The 26,758-nt window shown below is 44.2% G+C and overlaps 3 protein-coding genes across 8 annotated transcripts; 1 reads left to right on the forward strand and 2 right to left on the reverse strand.

Moving 5' to 3' along the window:
- Positions 1-813: 813 nt before the first annotated feature.
- mcm10 (minichromosome maintenance 10 replication initiation factor) lies at positions 814-9,836 on the reverse strand. Its single transcript, XM_086103607.1, has 18 exons — positions 9,652-9,836; positions 9,427-9,468; positions 8,586-8,846; positions 8,309-8,500; positions 8,016-8,156; positions 7,729-7,927; positions 7,471-7,636; positions 7,224-7,391; positions 6,883-6,999; positions 5,825-6,015; positions 5,647-5,741; positions 4,755-4,868; positions 4,205-4,669; positions 3,178-3,305; positions 2,000-2,113; positions 1,773-1,918; positions 1,141-1,183; positions 814-1,019 (listed from the first exon to the last, which is right to left on the reverse strand). Exons 2-18 carry the CDS (start codon positions 9,431-9,433, stop codon positions 936-938), a joined length of 2,631 nt encoding a protein of 876 aa, XP_085959733.1. The 5' UTR covers positions 9,434-9,468; positions 9,652-9,836; the 3' UTR covers positions 814-935.
- Positions 9,837-10,075: 239 nt separating this feature from the next.
- On the forward strand, positions 10,076-11,990 carry LOC147185975 (calcium-responsive transcription factor-like). 4 transcript variants are annotated; one of them, XM_086102740.1, is made up of 4 exons: positions 10,077-10,195; positions 10,366-10,957; positions 11,072-11,356; positions 11,417-11,990. In XM_086102740.1, the coding sequence occupies exons 2-4, from the start codon at positions 10,367-10,369 to the stop codon at positions 11,696-11,698; spliced, it is 1,158 nt and encodes a 385-aa protein (XP_085958866.1). In that variant the 5' UTR covers positions 10,077-10,195; position 10,366; the 3' UTR covers positions 11,699-11,990. The 4 variants fall into 4 exon arrangements, with proteins under 4 accessions (XP_085958865.1, XP_085958866.1, XP_085958863.1 ...); XM_086102739.1 differs by having other exon boundaries at positions 10,076-10,102; positions 10,366-11,356; XM_086102737.1 differs by having other exon boundaries at positions 10,366-11,356.
- optn (optineurin) lies at positions 11,940-24,195 on the reverse strand. Of its 3 annotated transcripts, XM_086102733.1 has the most exons (15): positions 23,899-24,195; positions 22,387-22,501; positions 22,137-22,296; positions 18,340-18,464; positions 18,040-18,248; positions 17,709-17,870; positions 16,874-17,052; positions 16,255-16,351; positions 15,261-15,370; positions 15,028-15,177; positions 14,842-14,926; positions 14,092-14,250; positions 12,946-13,076; positions 12,589-12,662; positions 11,940-12,480 (listed from the first exon to the last, which is right to left on the reverse strand). In XM_086102733.1, exons 3-15 carry the CDS (start codon positions 22,151-22,153, stop codon positions 12,368-12,370), a joined length of 1,611 nt encoding a protein of 536 aa, XP_085958859.1. In that variant the 5' UTR covers positions 22,154-22,296; positions 22,387-22,501; positions 23,899-24,195; the 3' UTR covers positions 11,940-12,367. The 3 variants fall into 3 exon arrangements, with proteins under 3 accessions (XP_085958859.1, XP_085958858.1, XP_085958860.1); XM_086102732.1 differs by having other exon boundaries at positions 22,137-22,501; XM_086102734.1 differs by lacking the exons at positions 22,137-22,296; positions 22,387-22,501; positions 23,899-24,195 and adding an exon at positions 19,287-19,438.
- Positions 24,196-26,758: the final 2,563 nt, after the last annotated feature.

The following is a 26,758-nucleotide window of genomic DNA, read 5'->3' on the forward strand; positions in this document are numbered from 1 at the left end:
ACGGAAGGGTTAATATAGCTTAAAATTTAAAGAACAAATCCATAGCCAGTTTTCTGCTTTCTGTATCTTTTTTTTTTTACATTGTACACATCCCAAAAAATAAAGGAAAGACTACGTAACGCATGCACGTTTTAACTGCTTTTTCCCATGCACGAACAAGCTTAATAAAAGGTTGCCATAATTGTTAGCCGGAGGCATTTGTAACAACTACTTAAATGTCGACTTTCGCAATGCACTCGATTTTCCTGAGAGAGAAAGCGGCTTCAATTGACTTTTGATGTACTGGCGGCGTGACCAAAATGAGTTTCCTGGATAGTTATGCGGCGCTGATGTATTTGCCACACGCCGTAAAGGAATTTGGAGCGTTCAAAATGGAAGGCAGGGTAGGACGGAATAAAAGCGAAGAAGAGGAGGCGAAGGCTGCGCAAGTCATCAGGCTGAAATAATTTCCAGATCGGAAAAGTCAAGACGCACAAATGCCAAAAAGCACGCTGTAAAATTGCTTGAAGCTGATGTTGTCCTATTTAAAAAAAAAAAAAAAAAAAAAAGGTACCACCTGAGACTTTGAGGCTGGCGTGAGCCCCAACACCTGGAGAAGATTAAAGTTTTTTTTTTGTTTGTCTTCACAAAGAAGATGAGAATCACATTTCATGTGCTTGTAGAGGGAAAAGTGATTAACTCGCTCTCTAGAGCCAGCTGCTGAATTCTTGCTCTCTACTGTCACAAACGTTATCGTCAAATATTTGCTTGTGAAAGAATCTTCGTCTCCGCTCAAAATGCATGCGAGATGGACGGAAGCGCCGATGTGTCCCGAAATGTGTCAATCATCACTTTAATTTCCTCCAAATGTCATGTTGGTCTCCATGATCAGTTACTAAAACAGCATTAAAATTCTTAAAATTTAAAAAAAAATCATAATAGGAGTAAACTCGGTTCTACTTTAAGCTGTTGAGGAACTTTGCGTGCTCTTCCCCTCGCGGCTTCAGAAGCTCCCCGCCGATCTTTGGTCCCGTTTTCTCCTGCCAGAGACAAGAAGAAGCAGTTTTCATCTCCTCAAAATGCAGACGCAAGAAAATGGAAAGCGTCGGAAAGGGACTTTACGATAACGAAGCGTTTCAATGAACCGGGAAGAACTTTTACCTTCAGCATTCCATCGCGCTGCCATTTAAAGAGACCACAGTTGCTGAAAAAGTAAAAGAAATAGGAAGTTAAAATCTTAATACAGGAGGGCGTTTTTGCCCCCACCCCTCCTAAAACACAATATAAGAAGAAAACCTTTATTTGTCTCACAATGGAGAAATTTGCAATCTACAGCAGCAAAATTGGGGGAAAGAAAGTAGAAAAAGCAAACAAAGTATTTGCATGCACAAAATAAATGTAAAAAAAAAATAAAAATACACAACTCATTCACTCCCAAAGACGTTTTTAAACGTCTTTTCAGGCTTGGTCCAAAATTGGCTGGTACTGAATGATTTAAAATAAAACCTCAACACACACAAAAAAAGTACTCTCCTTCGCAAGTGGAAAAAAAAATGACAATTAATATTTTAAACATTGCACCCCCCGACCCAAATGCTTTTTTTCCTGTTTAACACCGCACATACCTCTGGTCAAAAACGTCACAGTTGCCATTATAGCCCTCCACTGTCTTGTTCAAAATTTAAAAAACGGGTTATTTTCTTGAAGAAAAAGTGGCTAGATGCAACCCTTCATTTGTCGGCAGCCATTTTGTTCGCGTCGCAAAAAGAAACGACGAGCCGCGGCGCCCTTACCTGCAGTGCTTGTGCGGCAGCCTGTCGAGGGCGATGGCTCTCTGCCCGCACGGACACTTGAAGAAACGTTTGACGGCGTCGTGCCAGCGCAGCGGGTGATTCTCACCCACGCAGCGATCCGCCGGTTTAAAGTAGGTGTAGTTACACTAAAAGGCAAAAGGTGACAGAAACTGGTAAAGCGCAGCTCCGAGTTGTTCTGATCCGACGTAAGAGGTCACGGGAATGACCTTTTGACAGGAAACGGCACGACACTTCATCTCGCGGATGCCCTTCATTTTCTCCTCCATCTGCTCCTTCTTCACCAGCGGGTCAAAGTATTGCTCCTGCAGCTGATACTCGGCCTGGGAGGGGTCAAAAGAAAAAAAAACAACAAACATATTGAAGTTAGATGAGACACCAAACAAAACGGAGGAAACTATTTGCGCAGGTTGAAGGGCTGGCGGGCGAACTGAAGTACCGCGGAGTTATTTGAAATTTCGAAATGCAGGAGGTGAGACTTGAAGTCGGGACAGGGCTGAATTCATTCAAGATGCGTGGAAGAATGAGGTCAATATGAAAAAAAAAATACAGATATGTCTATTTGAGAATGTGTTAGGTCAAATGGAAAAAGTTTTGGTCTTTGCGAAAAGTTTGCATCCTTTCGGGGTGAGCAGTTTGAATTTGGAATAGCTCGATAAACATGTAAAATATTTTAATTTTGGAAACCTTGGAATAGCCCAATAACAGCATCTTGAACCCTTTCAGGGACAGCGGCCGCTACAGTGGACGACTTGTCATGTGATCAGGTGAAAGGGTGCGTGTAAGGGTTAAATAAGATGAGTCGTTGAAAGCAGGTGCATAAAGTCATTTTTGTCGCGGGCCACTTTTGGGGTTACGTGATGACAGTGCAACTAACGGAACATGACAGTTTGACTTTTCGGTACAGATTTTAACAAAGATCATGGAAGTTGGCACGCATGATTTGCTTTCGCGGGCCACATCGAATGATGTGGCGGGCCAGATCTGGCCCTCGGGCCTTGAGTTTGACACCTTGGTTTAAAGTTCAAAGTCGGTCAAAGAAAACGTGGACGGTCGATTATATTTACGTCAAATGTCTGCGTTCATTCGAGAACGGTTTTCGTGGAAAATGTGAAAAATGGGGAAAAAATGCGGGTGTTTGGAATGGTTGAATACGGCGGCGAGATGACGACTTTGAAGTTGGAATGTGAAAAATGAAAACGATTTTTTTTTTTTTTAATGCCTCACTCACTTGACTGTTTTTTTTCCCATGTGAAAAATGAGAATAGTTAGAATAGTTTCCAATCGGTTGAGAAACGTGGGGCGGGGAAAAAAATGAATGAATGCGCTTCAGTATGACACGTCAAACCTCCGTGCGGCCACACGGGTGTCTTCACGCGCATCGTACCGCCTGCAGGACGGCTCCGTGCAGAGATGTGGCGGCGAGGATCTTTTGAAACTCCTCCGACTGAATATAGCGGAGTTCATCTCGCTTCTTCTTCTCAGCCGGCTCCACGTCGGCACCCCCGCGCTCGGCTGCACAGAAAAAGCAAGCAAGTTTAAGACAACGTTTATGCGGCAAGATGCCAGCCGGGCCCCCGAGGTCTGCTGGAAGTGTCATGAAGAGGCAGAGATGGTCTCCAATTAAACTCCAGGACTAGTCGTTCCCACAGAGCAGAGAGAATATGTGGCTGGAAATATTATTGGATGCTGTTCGTATGCTTTGTATGCTTTATCGATTTCTTTATTTTTTTTTTTAAATGTAATTAAAATTAAATCAAGTGTTCCATTCGATTACATTAATGGAGTCTGGGAAATTTGATATTTTTGGGGGTAATTTTAATTTTATTTTAAAAATATATTTTAAAATGCCAGTCAAAATTAAATCAGGTTTACTCTTCTGTCTAAATGACAGATGCACACCATTTTTCATTTGAAGATTTTTTTTTTTAAACAAATGATGCTGAAAAGCAATTATATGTAAATTTAAATGAGATTATTGTTGTTATTATCCATCCATCCATTTTCTGATCCGCTTAATCCTCACTAGGGTCGCAGGGGGTGCTGGAGCCTATCCCAGCCGTCTTCGGGCAGTAGGCGGGGGACACCCTGAACCGGTCGCCGGCCAATCGCAGGGCACGCAGTGTCGAACAACCATTTGCGCTCACACTCGCATCGAGGGACAATTTGGATCGTTCAATCAGCCTGTCATGCATGTTTTTCGAATGTGGAAGGAAACTGGAATACCCGGAGAAAACCCACACAGGCCCGGGGAGAACATGCAAACTCCACACAGGGAGGCCGGAGCTGGAATTGAACCCGGTACCTCTGCACTGTGAGGTCGACGCGCTAACCACTGGACTACCGGGCCACCCTGTTGTTCTTATGTATATTTTTGAATGAACCGAAACAGGTGTTCATTGGAGTATGGGTACCGTCAGGAGAGGTGAGACTCTTTTCCACACGGGCGCTGATCTCGCCATCGCTCGTCCTCTTCCTCTTGACAGCGTTGGGGTCTTCCTTCTCCAACGCCATCCCCTTCGCTCTCAGCTTTTTCAGAGCCGCCAGCTTGGCGGACGAGAGGCTCTGAGCGGCGGTGGCGGCCGGCGCGGGAAGCGGACTGGCGTCAAAGAAGAGGACGTCCTCGCCCTTTGAGAGGCCTCGGCCCAGTGTCGGGGTTTGCGGCGTGGCGGGACTTTGCCCGGTCTTGGGGACGCCGACAGCCGCTTTAGGGGACGCCGGTAAAGAGGGCGTGGTTGATTTCGGCACCTCAGCCGCCTGGGATCCCACCGCCCTTCGTTGGCGGTTGAGCAGGAACTCCCTCTGCTTCTGTTTCTGCTGCTTTAGAAGGTCTGAAGCGGAGACGGACTGAAACGGAGCGGCTTGTGGGTCCGTGGAGACTGACGGGCAAGACAAAAAAAAAACCTCAGTGGGTTGTGCACACGGGTTCGGACGCAATTGGTCTTAATATCTGAACATGCGTACCTGATGCGCGTCCCTGTGTCAGGTGCCTCTTTAGCTGCAGGGCTCCTGGCGACGGCACTGACATCAAACTCTTGAACTCATCAGAACAATTTGAAACTTCTCCAGACTTCAGAGCTACAAAAAGAAAAGAAATACCGTATTGGCCCGAATATAACACGGCCCTGATTATAAGACGACCCCCTCTTTTTCAAGACGCAATTTGAAAAAAAGACTTTTTGAACACCAAATTAATTTTGATACAGAAAATAATTACAGTACATCCGGAACAAATGATTATAACATTATATTTGAAAGAAAAAGCATGTTATTTTGCTTCATTCAAATCTTAATATCCGAACATTTAAATATGTAAACTCAAGTGCAATCACATTCGTAAATGAATGGCTTTTGGTTTTTGAAATCGAAATGACATCATTACTTCTCCTCAGTTGCCGGTTAACCTGGCCGATCTTCGACCCACTTTTCTCCAGATTGTCGCTACGTTTCTCCATTTTCTGTTATCTCTTCTATTATTTTCTTCTCTTTTCTTTCTTACCGCTATTTTTTTTTTTTTATTCTTCGTGACGGGGGTTCACTTTGGCCTGGGAGTCAAGTTCAGCATTCGCTTCAATGGTATCTGGCGCCATCTAGTGTCGTCAATGGGTATAACGTCTAGACCCCGAATATAAGACGACCCCCACTTTTTCAGTCTTATTTCAATGCAAAAAACACCGTCTTATATTTGGGCCAATACGGTAACTTCTCAAAATGACAGTCTCGGTCGTTCCAAATTTCTTTTGCTTTATTATTTTTTTCTTCCCAAATTTGTAAATGCTCACACAAGCCCATGGAAGCGCTTTCATGAAGTGACGATTGATGACATGTATTTCCCGAAAGCCGCGGCTGACCTTACCGAGCATTTTCGCCTGAAGGATGTGACGAGCGGAACCTTTCACAAAGAGCTTGTCCAGAGTTGTCTGTCCATTTCTTTTCACTTTGGACGCGGATCTGCATATGGCAATATGGAGGCAATTAGGAAAATGTCTTGGAAATGTCAAGTTTGAAGAGCGGAAGCCGTTGTCCCGACTCACAGCGAGGCCGCGCAGGCGGCCGACGAGACGCCGCCGTAGTGGAAGCCGTCCTGACAGATGCGCTCCCTGAGGCTGACGCCCTTCACCTTGTTGGGCGCCTTTCCGGAGAACGACGACTGCAGCTCGGACCGCTTGGAGCTCATTTTCTTGTACTGGGCCTTGACGTGATATTGGCAGTACTGGCATTCGTACTGGACACACGGAAGAAAGACTACATATGGAATAGCCGATTTGAAAAGTCAAATCAGTTTGACTGCAAGATGTATAATGAATGTCATTCTGAATGAATCACACATTTTCAAATAAAATAATGTGTTTCATATTCATGTTGAACAGTTGATTTGACTCCTCAGATCAACTCAACAAGACTTATAGGGCCGTTAAAAAAAAGTTTCTGTTCCCTCGTGCTGTATATCAAGTCACACCTCAAACACAACAAATGCAATTCAAATATAAATATAATTGAAAAATAAATAAGACATTTTTAATTCATTCTTGTTCTTATGTATTTATTAAATTAATTTTATTTACACAGGAAATTGATTCAACAACAATTCTCTATAAAATTCACTGAATAAGAAATTAGCGTGTGAAATTGTGTTTTATTCGTAAAAGATTTATCATTGTCATTAGAAACAATTATTTTATAACATGAATGAAACAGTCTAAAAATATGCGAAATAGGTCATTTTAACCGTAAAATAAAAAAATTCCACATGAACTACTTCAATAGTATAATTAACCATTTATTAATTTTTTTAATAAATTAAACAATAAATAAATATCACATTGTAATTGTCAAAACTTATTTTCCAAATATTTTTTATTTCATTAATTACAATTATTTCATTTCGCATATTATTGAGTGAGTAATGAATTGAAAAGGAAGAATAACAGTTTTAGTGGGGGTGGTTGTCTAAATATTTCCGAGAAGTATTTCAGGACTACCGGTAAAGTTTATGCTGAGTGAACCCGGTTACAAAATGAGCAGAAGTGACCAGTCCTTGTCAACAGCTTTTCGCAGATTTGGCCAAAGGGCCACGGATGGGCAACGTTACCATGTTGACAAGCTGAGAGCAGGGATCGCCGTTCTTCTTCATGGCTTTGCACGTGCCGTAATCTTGAGCTTCACCCATCAGCAACACCTTCTGCGGGTGGTCCACTGTCAAACTGACCTGCGCGTTACAATAGACGAGCTTTTTAAACCCTTTCAGGCACCCTCGAACCTGAAAACATGATAAACTGTCCACTGTAGTGGCCACTGAACCTCAAAAGTTCCAACAGTTGCCATGTTATTAACTCATTCACTCCCAAAGACGTTTTTAAACGTCTTTTCAGACTTGGTCCAGAATTGGCTGATACTGAATGAGTTAAAAAGTTTGCGACAGTTTGCGCTTACCCCGTCATAGCCGTCCCTTTGTTTCATGGGGTTGGGGTTGAGGATTCCGATGACGGTACCCGTTTCGGTCTTCCAATGCTCCTTGTGGACGTCGCCGAACAGGAAGAGCGACACGAACACATCCAGGTTGTGGAGGTCATTCAACTTCCAGATGCTAAATGTTTTTCCCTTCAAAGGCAGAGATGTTTTTTTAAATATCGAACGCATCTGGGAATCTAATCTCATAGAAGTAGCGGTCGATATTTACGCTGTTGCTGCTCTGCGGCGTCGCTTTGCTGACCAGCACGCCAAACGTCACCCAGTCGCTGTCCTCCAGCTTCTCGCGTTGCAGGCGGTCCGGCACCTGTGACAGGCGGATCAGGCGGCGGTCAGCCATCTTGCGGTCCATGTCGCTGGATGAAACCCGTGGCTTCCTGCAAACGTACACAAACCATCCGACTTTAAAGCTGAAGTTTTCACAGAAATTTGAATGCGCCTAATTGAGGCTTTCCAAAAAGGTTCCGACCTGAGCCGCAATCCAGAGTATTTCTCCATAGCCACATCTTTTGGAAGCGAGTCAAGTTTAAGTGATCCCAATGACGTCGTCGAGCAGGGTCTGCTCTGGAAGGTTGCAGACTGGCGGTGAGGAGTGGCCGCCTTGCTCGTGCTTTCCACGGGCAGGAAAGAGCTTCCCATCTTAATCTCCACCAATGGTACTCTGTCTTCTGATTTAAAAAAAAATCTAATAAAATTGCGCAGCGATAAATGAGCCATTCAAATGATAAGATATTCAATCATGTGATGCGTTTTTACGTGGTGAAGTGCTGGGTTTGCTTTGGTGGGCCACTCTGGGTTTGCGTTTCAAAGAGTCAGCGGTGCTCAGCTCGGATATAAAGTCAGAGGACTCCTGCACCTTCTGACTTCCTGTTTTGACCGCACTGGGCGTTGAAGTCACTGATATGAAAGTGAAACGGGCCGTCATGACAATGAACATGTTTTTTGTCCTTTCGCACATCAGCAAGTATGACAATGAACTGTGAGATTGCAGGAGAACACGACACTATGTTAGTAGATTTTGTAATCGAATTCAGATTTTTTTTTTTTACCTGACTGGCTATTTGTCTTCTGTGTCACAACCGCTGGGATACGCTTGGGGGCGGCCTGGCCGGGAAGTGACGATTTCAGAGAGGGTGAGCTATCTGACGGTCTTGCCAGGGAAGAGGAGCAGGAAGCACTCTGGCTTGCCTCCAACTGCTTCTGCAATGCCTGCATTTTTTCCTGCATCCATCTCAACTCCTCTGAACACGATGGAAGGGGAAAACAATTTTATCAGTAAAACATCAACTTAAGGTATGTGCCATGAGAAAGGACGCATATATAAACCTTGCAGCTCCTCTTGAGACTTGTTGAGACTCTCACTGCCTTCGCTTTTATTTTCTTGAGCCACTTGCTCTTCTTTTCTAATATCATCTACGTCTCCAAAAAGCTCTGTCAATTCATCCTCGGGCTCCATATCTCGTCCTTCCTGATCCTCGTCGTCATTGTCAAACAGGTCATCAAAGTCATCGGCCTGCTGCTGTTGCTCCTCTCCACGGCCCTCATTCTCGGCCATTAAGGCTGTCAAAATACCCAGATCATCTTCACCTGGACAGAGAGTAAATGAATTGACTTCTCAACACACTATTAAGGAGTTCGACACCCATTTACAAGGCATATACAAACCAAAAGGTGTATAAATAGAATAGTATAGTATACATAAGGGTAAAAGCATTTGATATGTACATTTTTCTTTTCTTCTTTGTTTTGAAAAATGATCAAATCTAATTGCTACAAAATAAGGGGTAGGACTAGATAAGTTGCTTACTCCTTCCTACTCCCTTGAGCATACAACTGTGATGATGTGTGTTTTCTTCTTTTATCTACTTTCTAATTTTCCTTACATAATTTTTGTTTGACTTTTGTCAACCTGTTATTGTGTATACTATATATGCTCAATAAACAATAAACAACAACAACAACAAGGCCACTTGTACTCATTAACGTCAAAGGTGAGCTGCAGCCTATCTAGGTTGTCTTTGGATGAGCCTTGTAGTGGTGGCCCGCCAATCGCAGACATTCTCATTCACGCCTACGGACAATTTAGAGTCTTCAATGAACCTGACACGAAAGTTTTTGTAATGTGGAGCAAGCTGGGTGGTAAAAAAATGCCGAATAAAATACTTACAATCCATTATAGAGCAGAGTCCACCTGAGTACGGCCGCCAAGCTACACAATAAAATTCAGTGTCAGTTAACATTACATGTTCAGGAGAAAGCACATTTTGCATTTTACAAACCACCATCAGGAAAGGGACGTGAATAATATGAATAGTTACAAAAATGGCCGGTAGACTGAATTCAATAAACAGTACAAACTTCGAATGCATTGGAGTTAGAACGACCAATTTACCATCGATGGGCCAAATTCAGTTTGTCTTCTATATTATTCAACGGAATCCAAAACGCACTTAGTTCCTGTATTTTACGATCGGTTATTCAGAAATACGTACAAATATGAGTGTTTATTCGTTTAACTAAGCATATCTTGGTTGCTATTCTTTCAAATGCGAGGGAGAAAATCCAAACTGGCGCTAAGCGGAGGACCCCGTTGTTGTCAAAATATTTTTAGGTGCCTAAAATGTGCCTGACGAAAATAGTCTCTCTCAACTTTCGATTTACTTCTTAGTCAGTGTTTTTTTTTCTAATGTGAAGAAAAAAAGTAAATTACTTACCCGGTAAGTGAATTGGGGCCGGGGCATATTTTATCAGTATTTCTTTCCGCAATAGAACGGCAAAGAAATTGACAGCATAGTAGGCGTACCTTACGGAGGTCCTGAAGACTAGAAAAAGCTTCACGCACGGTAATGCGATCTTGATACGCTGTTGAACTTCGACAAACATCCGAATTCAATATTTTTTTTCTTAGAGTGAGGCGTTCCTGAGGAAATATATGGGTAAGAATTGACTCATGGCGCTATTAAGAAGAGTGACGTAAAATAGCTTTAAAAACGGATTTTCACGTTCACCTAAATGAGTCCGAGAAGCATGTAAGGTCACCAATCGAAGAACGATGGGAAAAGATCGAGAGTTAACGTAAAGCTGCAATACTGTTATTTCATCACAGGATGGAGGAAAGCGACGACGACCCGGTTCTCGGTGTTGTCAAGTGGGAGGATTTCCTTCAGGACTACAGCAAAGATGGGGACTACATTCATGGCTTTGTGACTACTGAGTCAAGCGTAGACAATGTCCTGGAACTGTACAGAAAGGCTACCAAAACAACATTCTGCACCCGCCGGTCTTCATCCCTGCAAGTGGATCCGCTCAAGTGCAAGAATAAGAAGTTCTGCACTCGCTCTTTTGTTTTCTGCAGGACCATCAGCCCACGCATCGCCGATGATGGAGTTCCCTTCACGTATGGTGGCATGAAGATACTGGAGTGCCAATATGGACCTAAAAGGGAGCATAGAAGAAAGAGTGATATAGAAAGCACGTGTTCGAATGAGAATATGAGAAGCAATCATGAAAACATGGAATCCTGTGGACTGAAGAGGCCCAAAAAGAGACTTTCCGCTGGAGTCACCAAAAAGAAAGGATGCCAGGCCAAAATCTCAGTTTGGCACATCTGCAGGTTACCAGAGTACGCTGTGACGGCAAAGAGGAGTGTGACAATTTGGCAAACCAAAGCCAAAGAGAGGCTGCTGCAAGACTTAGAGGTAGGGAAGGAAGTGACAAAGGAAAGCCGGTTTTATATCAGTTTTCCTCTCCGGCGAGCCCACACCGAACATTTGTCGTGCGGCCAAACTGAAGCCCAACCGCTCCACCCGCAGATCATCCAGTGGATCGAGCAACTCGTCGATCAAGGCATCACCACCACGAGGGACGTTCAGGCGGTCCTCCAGCACAACGTTCAAACCAAAATGTCTGACGGCGTGGCACCGGATGAGCAGCATCGGGCGTATTATCCCACGCTCAAGGACATAGCCAATCACGTCTATAAAGCCAAAGTGAAACGGCAAGCCGTGAACGAGGCAAAAAGTGATGACATCACAACAACCCTCATGTTACTCGATGCATCACGCAGCCTTACTGAAGACGCTCATCATTCCCACCACGTAAGTGAAACGATCCGAATTGCGTGTGCAAATCCATTTCATACACTTGTCGCCCGACAGGCAACGAGCTACTCCGATGAAGCCATCCGGAAAGTGCGAACGGAGCTACATGAGGAACTCAACGCCATGTGGGTGTCGTCCACCAACTGCACCGACGCGGTCCCGCTGGCTGAGCTCAAGGCGGCCATCAAGGCTCTCCATGATCAATTTGTTGTGAACGTCGCAGAGCTGAGACACACACCAAAGCATCAAGAAGAAAGCGCAGCCACGTCCGCTTTGTCACCGGCAAAGATGGCGAGAGTGGACAATAATTTATACGCTTACTTGACTCTGCAAGACTAAAACAAAATGTCTTGCTGTTCCTGGATTGGTTCTTGTGACTTTTTTTTTTTTTTACCTTTTGTGACAGATGAGCTTTATGTTGGAGTAAGCTTTCACAAGTCCAAGAAATCCTTGACGAGAATGCTTTTGTAACACCGTGTTGCAATTATTTTTTTTTTTGGTGCTTTGCCAGTTTGCGACGAGATTAAGTCATTTTGAAGTGCACTAACCGGTTCTGACACTTGACAATGAAACAATGCTCTGACCTGATCACAGTTTAATTAAATTTAAAGAACAATGCAGTCACCTTATACTTTGCAGCAGTAGTGTGGCGGTTCATTTCAACAAGTTTTCATGGTATGAAATTCCTCAAATTACATACATCTGCTTGTCATGGAATATATGTGCCAGATGACACAATTTGGAGGGGGGGGGACCCGAACACAATAATACAAAAGCTCCCGATTGACAGATTTAAATTATTTTAACTTGGTCATTCCTCAGCTTGCCTCGACTCACACAATCAAACCGCGTGATACCATCAAACCTGAAAAAAAAAAAAAAAAAAAGGATATCGACTCTTCGTCACAGGAGAGAGTAGGTACAACCAGAAGGAAGACTCCGATTATAAAGTGCAAATACGGCGAATGCTATTAACAACGAAAGGGGGTTAGGGAGGGGTGGGGGGGGCTAGTTGATGCAGTCCATGATGTGGATCTGCAGGGAGTCCATATCTGGCAGGATTTCGTTGCACTTTGGACAGACGTGTTCAGGAATACTGCCCTGTTGCTGCCAGTCAGTGCCTGCGAGACAGAAAAAAACTGCTGAGTGGACAGTATTTATTCCCAGTCTGTTTTAAGCATCACATACATTGACTTAAAAAAATAAAAAAAAGAAGCAAAGACACATACCTCTTGAAACTAAAGCTGGCCCGTGTGCATTTGCATTAGCCACATGCCTCCTTTGCATCTCGCCTAATTTATGCCTGGAGAGAGAAAATTCCACAAAATGAGGAAACATCGACGTTACCTTTATGGTGCCCTTCGCAATGAACAAATGACTCATGAACATATTTAGCGATGCATTACAAGGAATTTTTTCCAGTCATTGGGATGCTTTGATGGTGTTGCTTCTTGCGTACCCTTCTCGCGGTCACAAAATCATTTTTTTTGGTTTCAATGGTAAGTGACTTGGATTTCATTTCCTGCCAATAGTCACATTGCTACCTACAGTTCCAGTGCATTTTTTTTTTTAGTCGTTTGGCATACCGGCTCATCTCCTGCAGATGGTTGTTCTGTTTCTTCACGTACTCCAGCTGAACAGACAGGCGCTCCCTCTCCTCGTGTAATTTCTCCCTCGCCGCCCGCTCTGCGTAGAAATCGGAGCAGTAGACTTCGGCCTGCGGAGAGAAAGGGCGCGCAAACAATTAGTCAGCCGCCGTTGTATGTCACTTAAGAGCAGGGCAGGGCAAACATTTATTATGCTCAAGGGCCACATCTGATTTGGAATCAAGATGGGTGTGGTCAAAAAGATGAGGTAATAAAGGAACAATGTGGAATTTCCCGCATTGTTGATTGTATTATCATTTAATTCTACTTCACTCAGCAATAGGCTTACACATTTTTATGTGATATCAAACAGCTGATTAGATTTTTTTCAATGCGCAGTTTGTTTCCATGTAATTATCTTACTTAAAAGCCAATTATGTAATAAAATACTAAAATTCCACAATATTTCACAAACGTTTCTTCTTGTGTACATTTAAAAATTAATACAAATATTTTCTTTCGCACCTAAGTTCATCATTCGCAATTAAAAAATACCCCTGCTTAATAATTTACGCATAAAATTGTTTTCGTAATATTTTTGTTTCATGTAAAATTGTTCAATTTAATCAACAAATGCCATTTTTTATTTTTAATTAATGTCACTTTTGTAATTGTCAAATTATTTAACAATATGTCTTTTTTAAATAGCAATTTGTATTTCATGCAAAAAAATTAATCCATGCACATTTTTCATTTCTTTGCAATTTATGGAATTTTAAAATAGCCATTATTTAATAAAAATATTTGAAAAATGAATGCAAAAAAAAAGAGTGACCAATAATTAATGCTCAATTTATTTCATATTAGATTAATAATTATAACCAAATAATTGACAAAAAAATATTGTAACATTGTTTGCTTTTTACAATAAATCAATATTGTAAAAATTTCCCAATATTTCCTCTGATAAATTAATTTGTAAATTATTTTAATTAACTACATTTATGGGGAAGAAATGTATTTTATTATTACAAAAAATATATTTTTTATTTTATTAGCACAACTGCTACAGGACTCTTACGAAGTTTAAAAAAAAAAAAGGCCTGTGGACTGCTTTCAAGGGCCACTTAGTTGAACTGCGCCTACCTGTGCCTCCAAGACCGAGATGGTCTCCAGCTCCTTCTCCTTCTCGAAAATCTCCTGCTTCAAGCTGTCGATGTGCTCCTGCTTGGTTGCCAGGGCCTTCTCGGCGACGCTCAGCTGATCTTGAAGATCGTCCACCACCTCCTTGTCCACCAGCTCAGCCTGCAATCATTGCAGTGATTTGACGGGTGAAAACCCCCCGCGAAGGCAGTCATGAATTCCGTTTTCTTGGGCTAGTCCTCATCTGGCTCACTGGTAAGATGGGAAGACTATCCACGCAAACGACATATAGACAAGCATTCAAACCTTTCACTTGTGGGGCCGGGGGGAAAAAATAAAGTGATGGGTTCGATTCCGGCTCCAGCCTTGGATTCTCCTGCGTGGGTTTTCTTCGGGTACTCCATGCATGGTAGGTTCATGGAACCCTCTAAATTGTCCCGAAAGTGTGATTGTGCCTGCGAATGCCTGTTTGTCTATTTGTTTCCGGGCTCGATTCCAGCTCCGCCCTCCCTGTGTGGAGTTTGCATATTCTCCCTGTGCCTGTGTGGGTTTTCTCCGGGTACTGCGGTTTCCTCTCACATTCCAAAAACATGCATGGTAGGCTGACTGAAGACTCAAAATCGTCCCGAGCTGCGATTGTGAGCGCGGATGGTTGTGTGTGCCCTGCGATCGGTTAGCAACCGGTTCAGGGTGTCCCCCGCAGACAAATACGTACCAGTGAAAAATGTGTCTTTATATACACACACACATTACCTCTCTCCTCTTCTTCTCCTCCTGCAACTCATTGTAGTCCTCAAACAATTTTGTGTAGGCGTCCTTCAGCTGGGCCAGGTTGGTCCTGAGGATGAACCCAGCATGCAATCGGTCAAGCTCTCCGATTTGAATGACATGCGAGTCAATGACGAAATGTCGTGACGTGAACAACGGGCGTTGACAGACCTCCCCTCCCCGACCTTCTTCTGCACCATTAAATTCTGCGCCTGCAGGCTGTCCAGTTGCAGCTTGAGCTGCTCATTCTCCGTTTTGACCGCCTGCGAGTCCGCCAGCAGGGCCTTGAGAGTGGCCACGTCGTTCTCCACCTCGCGGCAGCTAAGGAGAGAGCCGAGTCGGAACCATCGTGTGCCATCCCTTGAAAGTGAGCTTTCACTGACATTAGGTAATGGTGAACAAACCGGTCCTGCAGGTTCTTCTTCATGCCTTCCGCGTCGTCCAGCTTGCTCTGGGCCTGCTGCAGCTCTTTAAACAGCATCATCATCTGCGATTTGATAAACTCAGATGCCACCTGGAACGCAAGACAAACATTTGTGTTGACGGTTGAGAGAAGCCATTACCCGACCGCCGTGTGGTGAGATGTCATCCCGATGCGGTGGCGTGATTCATTCTCGGTTAATTGGGCTTAAAATGTTTTCATGACAAAAGAATGTTCATCGAGCTAGGCCAGCCAGCGACATATCGTGATGAACCTGTGTACCTACCTGTGGCCATTTCATAGAACAGAATTTAAAGCTATTTCAGCTGTGCGCCCATTTTGCCGGGCTTTTCGGACAATAATAATAAAAAATAAAAAAAAAGAAGGATATCAGTTTTGTGTTCGATTAACAGGCCCTGATTTTACACAGAGGAAGTACATTTGTCATTATTTCGGTATATACAGCTTGGGAGAAAAAGCTAACAAAAACATAAAATAATAATAATTCAAAACCGGTTTTAGAATTTTAACCTTGTTTCATTTTCTGCAACTATACTCTCTAAATGACAATACAGCAGAGCCCCAGTTTTTGCACGACATGGTTTTCATTTTCATCAAAATTTTGACTCGTTTTTTTGTACTCTTTTTGTGTTACAAGGAAAATAAAAACCTGCGACTCAGCCATTAATTTCCTGGATTCGATGCATCTTCAAAGTCGTTGTAAAAGTGGTTCAACAACTGGCAAGGTGTATTCCACAATGGAAGCGTTCATTTCCTCAAAAATAATAATAATCCCTCCAGTCTGTGGAACATCCTGGCAAAAGCCAGACCTTCAAAGTAAAAGTGAACCTGAAAGTGCTGAGAATTCTTTTTTGTGAAGGTCTGATTTTGACAGGATGTTATGCCGATGTTGCAGCGTGTGGTCAATAAAAAGGGGAATTTACTTCAAGCCGCGCAAAAACATGTCCAGTAAATACCAGTGCCGTCTTCGAATGGTCTCTGGGTTCTTCTGTCATGTTGGTCTGTGTCGTTACTGTCACATGTTGGCTCCTCTTTTCCTCCATCGATTTGATCCTGTTAAGAGTGCAAGATAGGTTGTGAAACAGCATCAAAAACACTGTACGTTTTTTTTGGGGGGGGGGGGGGTCGGGGGGCTTGCCGCTTCTTCAAAATGATCAAAGTTAATCATGGCCTGCAGATGAAGATTAAAGTGACGTTTTTTTTTCTTGATTTTTTTGTACTAAAACCAAAGCAATAAAAACATTACATAGTGCCAAAAAACTACATTGGAGTCAACTGAGGAGTTTCATGTTGTGCTTTGGCGTGATCTTGTGGCATCTGAAGGGAATTTTGTGGTTATGCAGCAGGGCTAATAAAGAGGTTCATTTCTATCCCATGTTTCATTTTTAAACATAAAATTATTATTTTTTAAATACAATAACATATTAGATGACATTTTGTCACAGGATTCATTAAAAATTGTAAAAATGTATTTTTCAGTTTTTTTCTTGACACCAATATGAATTTATTTTTTTTATTTTTTTTTGCCCTTCAAAATATGTTTTAAGTGCTCCACATGAACGGCGTGCACTGTACATGTCAATCGTGGACTGCAGCTCAGCTTGCAGCTGCTCGGCTCGCTGGGTCTCGTTCCTGAGGGACTGCAGCAGGTGGCTGACGGTCACGTCGCTGTTGTCCAGACGGGACGCCATCATGCTCACATCGAGATGTTTGCCGCTCTCACCGGCGGCCTTCATGCTGAGGCTGCCTTCGTCCTGAAAAGACGCGGGTATCTCTTAATTATGTGAACCGGCAAGTGCTCTTCAAGAGCTTTGTCTTTTTATTTTATTTTATTTTTGGTGGTGGCTGCTTTGATTTTGGCTGGGAGGAATGTCGGCGCTATTTGACTGTCGCCGCTGGACAGTCCCCGGGACGCTTGTGTTTTTTTTGCGCCTGTAATAGGCAGCATTTTTCACAACCCCGTTTTGTTTAGCAGAGATGCCGGCGCTGTTGGGCGGTCTGCGCAGATGGGATGGTTTGGAAAGTGGCCGCTTGGAATTGAAACAGAATTACATGGGACGGGAGAAGTGAACCATTCTTTTTTTTTTGGTCATTGGACGCCTCAGCTACTTGTTTACTTTCAAACTTAGCTTGTAGCAAACGTGTGCGCATTTTGCGCATGACGTCTATGATCAACTAGTGGAAGGACGCTTTGATTCTCTCCTCTTTCATCTAGAACCGCTTCAAACAAAGCGTATGCAGGAAAGTGGTGAAGATTCCATGACTGTCCGTGTTTTTTGTTATGTATTGTGTTATATTATTTTGTTATTTTATGTAAACGGTTTTGTCAGGCGCTTTGTTACAGCTGCAGCTATGTAAATAAAAATTGTTTTGTAAATATGGCGATGCTTTCAGGCTTTCTTCTCCTCACCGACACAGTGATGACCTGGATGAAGGAGTCCTCAGGCGAGTTCTGTTCGATCTTCAGCTGCAGCTCGGAGTTAAGAGCCACCAGGTCGTTCTTCTCCGCCTGCAGTCGAGTGACCAGAGCACGCAAGGCGTCCATTTCGGCGCTGTGACTGGAAGCTGCTACCTGGAAATGACATGTTTAATGCTCCTTACTAAAATTAGGATGAGTGTTCCCCACTGCCATGATGGTGTACTGTGTAAATCCTGAGCGTAATGCCTTCGCATATGGGAAAGGAGAGCCAGAACGCGTTGCGGTACCAAACGGGGGTTGACCATATTACAAGTGCACTCACTTTTGAGACACCCAAAGCATTGATTGACTTTGATGCCGCCTCCATTTTCTCGTTCATCAACTCATTTTCAATTGCCAAGGCCTCAATCTGGACCCGGGCCTCCCCAAGCCTCCTCTCCAGGAAGACCCGCTCATCCCGCTGCTTCTCGCGCCACGTGCACAGCTCCTCGAAACGTTCTTTCATCGTCAGGTTGGTCTGACGCAGAGCCTCTGGGAGAAGGGGGAAAGAGCAAAGAGCAGGTGAACTGGATGGTTTAACAACAAACAACAGTAATATAATTAGCCCACAAGCTTCTCTCACCTTTCAGGTTGCGGTTTTCTTGGATAAGAATGTTCATCTGGCACAAGGCCTCCTCCGGTGTTCCCACCAAACTAGGGGAGCGGGAGATCTCCCCATTCATTATGGGGTCCTCGGATGCCATGACGCTGAGAGGAGGAATAAAAGACAAAACGTTTCTATTTATATTATCGAGAACGCTGTTTTGATTAGCGTTGCAAAGCCAGTTGACTCGCAAACTTTGAAAAGTCCAGTAACTTTGCAATCCTAGTTTCAAGTGACACTGTCATAGCATTGTTTTGTCTCGTATTTTGTGGTTTTTATATTTCCCATGCGGTTTATTCACTTATCTCTGTGAAAAGTAATTACCGTCTCTGAAGTGACTCAGGACTTGAGCATTGTGCAGCATCAAGGAAAACTGCCAAGCTCTTTGAAATTACATCATTTCGTCGGCGGGTCACATGACAACTTATCAAGTCCTGAAGGTCCACATAACTCATCGGCTCAATCGCTGCCTTGATGAGTGTTTACACAGCAAATAAGGCTGAAGCGAGTGTGTTGTCCTCTCTCCTTCTGAAGACATCTACTGTAAACTATAAAGCGCTCCCCGTACAAGCACACTCATGTAACAGTTTTAGTTTTCTTTTAAATTCATTTCTTGTTTACTCCGAGCTGGTTTGATGTGTGTGTAGATTGTAAATGTAGCTTCAGTTTTGTTAGTTTCACAGAAACGCTTACGCTTCTACTATTTCCACTATGTTGTATTTTTTTCCATAGCAGAGTCACAGAGGTCCAGTCGGCACGATTGGAAGAGTAAATATCCGTTTCGGTAGAACCAAGTATTATACAATGCATCTACTTTCCGTTTCAGTCCGTAATAAACGACGAGCCAAGTTCGATTTCAAAGTCACTTCCAACACATTTCGGCCAAACTGCGTCACAACGATAAATTAAACGTGTTTAAAACTGACCTCTTGTGGGATCCGGAAAGCAAAACTTGGACGTTCGTTTCGACCACAACTGAGCAACACTTGATATTAGGATATGAGTTGGATTGTTGATGAACCTTGCAATGTCTGCTCCTGGTTTTAGGTTTACGTCAAGTCCACCACCGAAAACAAACACGCTTCTGGTTTGCGACTTCAAAATAAGGTAAAACACGTCAACGACTGTCACTCATTGTGGGCTCTGAGGAAGTTGACGTCTTTTATGTTGAAGAGAGTTTTTGTCTTGTTTTCCTGGCAAAAGCTACGCGCACTTGACGAAATCCATTTCCTTGAAGTGACGTAGCAAAAAAAAAAAAGGATGTCAAATGCATCGACGAGACAGTTGGTCCTCGGTTAACGACGATCCCTAACCTCGCGCTACGAACTAATTCTTATGACTTTATTAATGCGTTGACATAGGTTAGTGAGAGACTACGTGCAGATTTTGATAACGTCGCCGTCGTTGAAACGGAACACCGTCGTAAACCGAGGACTCCTTGTACAGTATATAAATTAGCTACGAATATGTCTAGTTCTTCTGTCTGTGATACAGAAGGAAAATATATTCTACAGTTAAACAGCACACTTAGAATGTCTTAATTATTTTGAGTTTTGGTTGATTCCACGGCGTAATGTCACAAGTTTCTTTAAAACGCAGAGAGATGGCAGCTTGTGTTCAACAGTACTGTACTGTATTCGCATTCAGTTTAAAATCCACTAGCTGGCAGTGTTGTAAACGCAAACTGCTGGTGCACTTCAGTCGCTTCTCCAATTCATGCCCAGGGATTCCCCCGGGCCCACACAGACTCGTAATTTGAGCCAACGTCCGAGACAATACAAAATATTCCTTTTCTCTTTCATCCAAAATGTTCACAAAATGTTCCCTTTGCTTTTCCAACTTTGCTTATGTCACCAACGCCAATCAACCGCCCCGCTCTTAACGGTCGATTATTTCCACAGTGAAATCAAAAATCCCACCACAGTACGAATAACGAGTTTAATTACAATATGTCTTGATTCTATTTAATACAGTCATATGCAGGGTGGGCCAAACGCTGGTATTGCGTGTACGTTTTTAAATAAACTTGTTTAAGGCAGCAAGAAAAAAATGGAAGGAATCTTAGGCAGACAGAAGAAAGAAAGGATGGCGTCTGAACCCCTGGCTAGAAACTACCGTAAAAAATTCTACTCTGTATTGAAACCTTACTTTGAAACCCTAAACCTTCCAACAAACCCCAAACGGTTGACATTTTTGAACCATGAATCTTGGATGACACGACGAGAACTTAAAGGAGTCCGTTAGGGCATCTTTGATACAAAATGATGCGTTTGGGAATAAGTTTGACGTTGTCTGTTCTGGAAACGTTATAATGTTGAGGGACGACACTACGAATATTTACAAAGTACACTCCTACGTTTGACATTCTTTTTAGTTCAATTAAAAATACATTGGAACCCTACATCGAAAGGTTTTGTGAATTACCACTGCAACGGTGGAAATTCACGTGCTAATTGTCATTGAACGCAACAATGAATTCCTTGCCCCACTTTTCCACGAGTCCTTGAATGCAGCGCCGGTGCTTCTCTTGAAGGAGGAGGCGCGTGAATGAGTTGGACACTTTGGAATTGACTGCCAAAGTTTTGCACTCAAGGAGCAGGTTCATTGCACGTTGTTTCAATGCAACTTTTCCTATTTATGGAGCTGAGTGATTTAAGGTTGCCTCTTTTTGTGTTCATTATCGTCAAATTGTAACTCAAATTGCAAGTTGAGCATCAGCCCAAGGTTCCGTGATGACTTGCCCAGTTATTCTCTTTGCACTACTTGGCGTTTTGACGCATTGGTATACTTTGGCGTACGGCTGTCAGCTGCCGTCCGAGTGGCGGCCACTGAGCGAGGGATGCCGCGCGGAGCTAGCCGAGATCATCGTGTACGCGCGGGTTCTGGCCATCCACCGGGAGCCCCTGCGCGGCGGGGTGGACAGCCTGTACAACTCGCTGCCCGTCGGATTCGGTTACGGGTACGAGGGCGCGGAGGATGGGCTGCTGTACTCGGCGGAAGTGGAGCTCTTGTGCGATCAAGCCTGGGGGAGCATGCTGGAGGTCCCGGCGGGGTCCCGACTTAATTTCACCGGCCTGGGCTACCTCTCGTGTCAATCTCACACGGTGATGGAGAACTACTCCTATTTCTTCTTCCTCAGGTAGGCTCCAACGTCGCGCATCAGTGTTTGCATGTACAGTGATCCCTCGCTACTTCGCGGTTCGTTTATCGCGGGTTCAGTGCATCGCAGATTTTTCAAACAGATTTTTTTAACATATACATCGCGGATTTTTTCCAACAATTTTTTAACATATACATGGAGTACAGTACTGTATATGTTGCTCTATGTGATTCGCTGTTGTTTTGCAGCTTCTCGCGGACCGTTTGCGGACTTTAACAAAAAAAGTTAAAGTCCTGTTTATGTTAATTGGACGCTACTTCGCGGGTTTTCGTTTATCGCGGGTGGTTTTGGTCCCCATTAACCACGATAAACGAGGGATTACTGTACTCAGAATGTGAACCGCGTGCATCACTAAATGCCAAATGGGATTTTTTTTAATTCAACCAAAATATGTGCCATGATTAATAAGACAGTTAATTTGCACGGTTTCCAACATGGCAGAAATAACGATAACCTATAACCTGATAAGCTGTCCACTGTAGTAACCGCCGTCCCTGATAGGGCTAAATACAGAATTCCAATTTAAGAGCCACCAGTGTAGTGCACACAGATCAATTATTCAACTTAAATAGAGAGTAAGTATTCAGAAAGAAAAGTCGTCAACAATGTTCCTCACCCTGAAATGTGTGACATCCTTTCTGAACGTTCCCCACTTTCTTCACCAGGATGGACGAGAACTACAACATCCTGCCGCACGGCGTCAATTTCCAGGACGCCATCTTCCCCGACACGGCCGAGAACCGCCGCACCTTCTCCAGCCTCTTCCAGTTCTCCAACTGCACCCAGGGGAGCCAGCCGTTCCACACTTTTAGCCCCGAGTGGGACACTGTGGAAGACAGCAGGGTAGGGTCTTGCATTCATCCAACCTCATTGCCCCTCGCCAACTCCACTGCTGCATTCCAAGTTTGCCATTTGGTGTGGGTTTGTTGCTATGGCAACCCTTGCTTCTTCTTTGATCAGTTGAAATCAGCGGTACACAACCTGTGGACACGAACAACAAAATACATTCCGTTCGAAACAAAATCGACTGGAGGAGACAAATGTGTGTTTATGGAGATATACACACAGCAATTTAGGAATGTGTGTGTGGGGGGTGGGGGGACTGTAGCAGTCCAAATTGTAGTCACCATGGGAAAACTGGACCCCACCGGGTGAGTCAGAAGTCACTGTTCTGAACCCACTGGATTGGCCGCACACGCTCACATGTCGGCCGGTGAGGATTATAGCAAGCAACTCATTGGTGGGGGAGGTTAAAGGTCAAATAGCAGAGATGGTCATCTGTGACGCACTTCGGGTCACTAGGCAGCTTCAGTTCAGAGCGCAAAGCCAATGCGCATCTCTTGGTTCCGTGTGCCTTTGACCTCCAGGCTTGGGGGGGGGGGGGGGGGGGCTGAGCACTCACATGTCTCAGGTGAGGGTCGTAGTGGGTGGAGGGGGGGTCGTGACGGTCAGGGCGTCGAACGGCTGTTCAGGAATTTAGGAAGACCTTTTGTTTTGTTTTTTAGTTAAGAGACCTCCAATTCTCATCACTTGTACAGTTTACAAAACGTCGAAAGCTTTGTCATCCTCCCGTCGACACATTAAGCTTTCAAGACATCACGGAGCCCCCAGAGTTGAGCGCGGGGGTGTCGTTCCACCCCCGTGGGAACCAGGCACCCCCCGAAGGACACACAAGAGACTTCCTCTCCTTTCAAAAACCCTTCATTAAGCTTTTGTTAGAGGACACCGTGTGATCTTTCCCGTGAAAGATAAGCCACTGCGTCCCCCCCCCCCCCACCCCTTTAAGGCACATTTTATATGTCGTATAATGCACTCACGGAGAAGTCAGGGCTAGTGTGGAACAAAGTTCTTAATTAGCACATTAACTTTTAACGTGCACCGATGAGGGAGTTTGCGGGGGGAACGCTCAAAGCTCAAAAACTGTTTTATGGCTCTCATAAATATTTTATGTGGACTTTCAGAGTCTTGAAAGGTAGTCAATCCCCCCCACCGCGCAGCTTCTGCTGCCTGGAGATTCGATCTATGTAAATCTAAAGACGAGTCCGGTGCCGTTAGAAAAGACATGTGTCGCAACGTGTTTTGCATACTGCTCTGGAATTCGAATGTTGTACTTTTTACAGTGCACGCGTGACTTAAACGTGGTGTTTGTACAGATGATGCTTTAACAGCTGGCAGGTAAGACGCGGATGTTTTGACAGATGCTGCGTGTGTGCGCCTGCATGTTTTGGGTATCCCACAGAGAACCTACTTAGGACCCCTATGAGAAAGACTCGCCAGTTTATAAAGTAAGAAAATAGAACCATTTCATGTTGCGTTATATGTGCGAGTTCAATTTGAAGGTTGTTTCACTCGACTTACAAAGCTAACTCTGTGCTCACCTTCCCCCCCGCCCCTCTCCAGCTGCTGTGCTCCTCCGTGCAGGCGGCGCTGTTTGACGAAGAGGAGCGAGGCCGCGAGCTGCAGGAGCGCCTGTCCGCCGCCGAGCGCCGGAACAAGCAGCTGAAGGGGCGCGTCCGCAAGGCCAAGCGCTCCCTGAGGAACGCCCGCAAAGCCGCGCGAAAGGCCGAGCGGGAGGCGCAGGACCTGCTGGCCAGGCTCGAGGCAGTCGAGCGCCAAGCCGGCCCTCACCTCAACAGCATCGCGCAGGAAGAACTTTCACCGGGGCGATACACCGGCCCGGCCCTACGACAGAGAATGAAACTCTGATGAATGGCGGAAAACCTGCTCGTCGGAGTGGACTGTCAGAGACTGCTGGGCGGTCTTGATAGGCAAAAAGCCTCATTGAGCTTCTCCACCCATGATTGCGGGACGTATATTTGGTGCCTGGGCCTTCATTGCGATACATACTCGAGTTAATCCACCTCTCATGCCACCACAATCCCAAGTACACAGTTTGGTCCAAAGTAACCCAAATTGGGCGAAATAGCCCAGAACTGAGCCAATGCATCGAGTAGAGGATTGGACCCATACCCATTGGGTCACGGTTTTTACCCGACAAAGGGTAAAAATGACTCATCTTCATGAGTTAACAAGAAATGGGTTACCGGGTTAGCAACACAGCTGTAGGAACTGTCCGTCACATTTCTTTTTTTTTGTCGAATGAGGATGGTTGGTGGTGGGGGGGGGGGGGGCGTCTGGTGCCGCTCCAGTGCAAATGTCAAACTTGGAAGCAACTTCACTGATGTACAATCACCAGTAGATGGCGACGATATCCCATCTTCGCGAAAAGAGTACAGTAGCACAGTTAGTGAGTCCACTTGGAGAAATGGCTGCATTTTGTGAAACCTACCCTTTTTTTGGGAGGAGGGGGGGACTGCTGATGAGAAAAATATTGGAAAAACAGCAAAAGGAGAGAGTCTATTCTTTCATTTGGTACATTCGGCGTATGTATAAATATAGAACACAAGAGCCCGTGGATCTTGAAAATGTCAAAATGCTCTCAAATGGCCGGCAGGGAATGACAATGCTAAATTTAACCCTTTCCTGCACCCTGTAATCTGATAACATGATAAGCCGTCCACTGTAGTGGTCGCTGTCCCTGAAAGGGTTAATGACCAACGTTCTCTAACACAAAGTTGGTCTCATCGCCAGTTTTATGGGACCAAAAATAAAAAATAAAAATCACAAAAGCAGTCCTCCTGAAATAGAAATTAGTCACACTTGCCTCTTTCCGATAAGTGTTGCAGTGTCGAGGCCCCCCTTCTTGTGCAGCTTTTGTCCAACCACAGACGGGTGAGTGGGTAAGCTCGGAATGCAATTGACTTCCAGCGTTGTGAAGCTCTGTGTAAACAAGCGCGGCGGTGAGATGGCGCAGTCACACTTTTCATTTCGCGGCACTGTTTCAGAGTCCGGCTGGAAAACGAGCGCGGTGTCACCGTCTGCTTTTCAAGGGCGTCGAGTCGTAAACGGGCGATTGTTTACACCGCGAAGGGCAAAAATGAAGACGTCAGTTGCGGCAAAACATCAGCAAAGATTGGATTTGATCTCCTGTTATGGGAAGTTTGGTCGATACAAACGCTGACAATGTATTCAAAATGCGCTCATGTATCATTTCAAAGCATTCCGTCAATAACCGAATTGACTCCGCAAACGGTCCGCGAGAAGCTGCAAAACAACAGCGAGTCACCTAGAGCAACATATACAGTACTGTACTGCATGTATATGAAAAAATAAAAAGATTTTTTTTTTTATGAATATGTTTGAAAAAATCCGCGATGCACTGAAGCCGCGAAATAGCGAGGGATCACTGTAATGCAAAACAAGCGCCACAAAAAGAACAGCTTGGCTAAGCACGTTTTTTTGTTGTTGTTTTTTGTGCCTCTGCAGTTGTCATAATTCAACTTATGTCTCTATTCTGGTCAAGACTCCTCATAAATTTACAATTGAATAGCTCTAGCCTACATGCTTGGAGAATTGTAGGTCAGAGGATACATTCTAACGTGTGGGGAGAGAGGACCGGTCGGCATGTCTGGTTCATCAAGTGAATGGAATGTGTTTGCGAGGGGTAAGAACAGCAGGACGTCGTTGAAATATTCCTCTAATTCGGCCTGGATGGAGAGTGTTCTTACGCCGTGGCGATATCTTTTAAGTATTCACGGTGATACGTTTCTGAACGCCGGGGTGGAAATAATCATGCGACTGAAAATTGGACTCCGCCCGAGAGAGATTTGGAGATGTGATGCAGGGAAAATACATCACCTCCACATCTCTACGTCCCACAAACACCCTGGAGGGAAAGGGGATCCGCCGTCTCTTTTTTTTCCGAGCTCAACCTGCAGGCAAAAAAAAAAAAAAAAAAGTTTGTAAGATTTACAGGCATTGGTAAATCATTCATAGACAAATCAAGCCACCAGAAGCACCTGAAAACCGGAGGAGGAGATTCAGAAAATAGAGAAACCATATGGAGGGATGTCCAAATATCCAATAGGGAAGTTTTCAGTTCAACTGACTTTTCATAAGTCAGATATTAAATTAAATGGGTGGCAAATATGGCGCAAATGTCAGCTTTTTTTTTTTTTAATTCCACAGCTCCTACTCAATCAATCACTTGAAGATCATGCAGTTAAAACAATGTGTAAACCACGACTATCAGTTTAAAATGAAAAAAAAAATACAGTTGCCATGCATTCAGGTCACTCCTACTGAACGTTTCACAAACAGTTGTGGAAGTATAACGCTTAAAAATGGAAAGAGCAGACAATTAGTCAGGAATTTATAGTTCCAGGAGGCGCCATCTGC

The sequence above is a fragment of the Hippocampus guttulatus genome, chromosome 22, assembly GCF_054856545.1.
Source record: "Hippocampus guttulatus isolate MCC_2025c chromosome 22, RoL_Hgut_1.0, whole genome shotgun sequence".
Classification (NCBI taxonomy): domain Eukaryota; kingdom Metazoa; phylum Chordata; class Actinopteri; order Syngnathiformes; family Syngnathidae; genus Hippocampus; species Hippocampus guttulatus.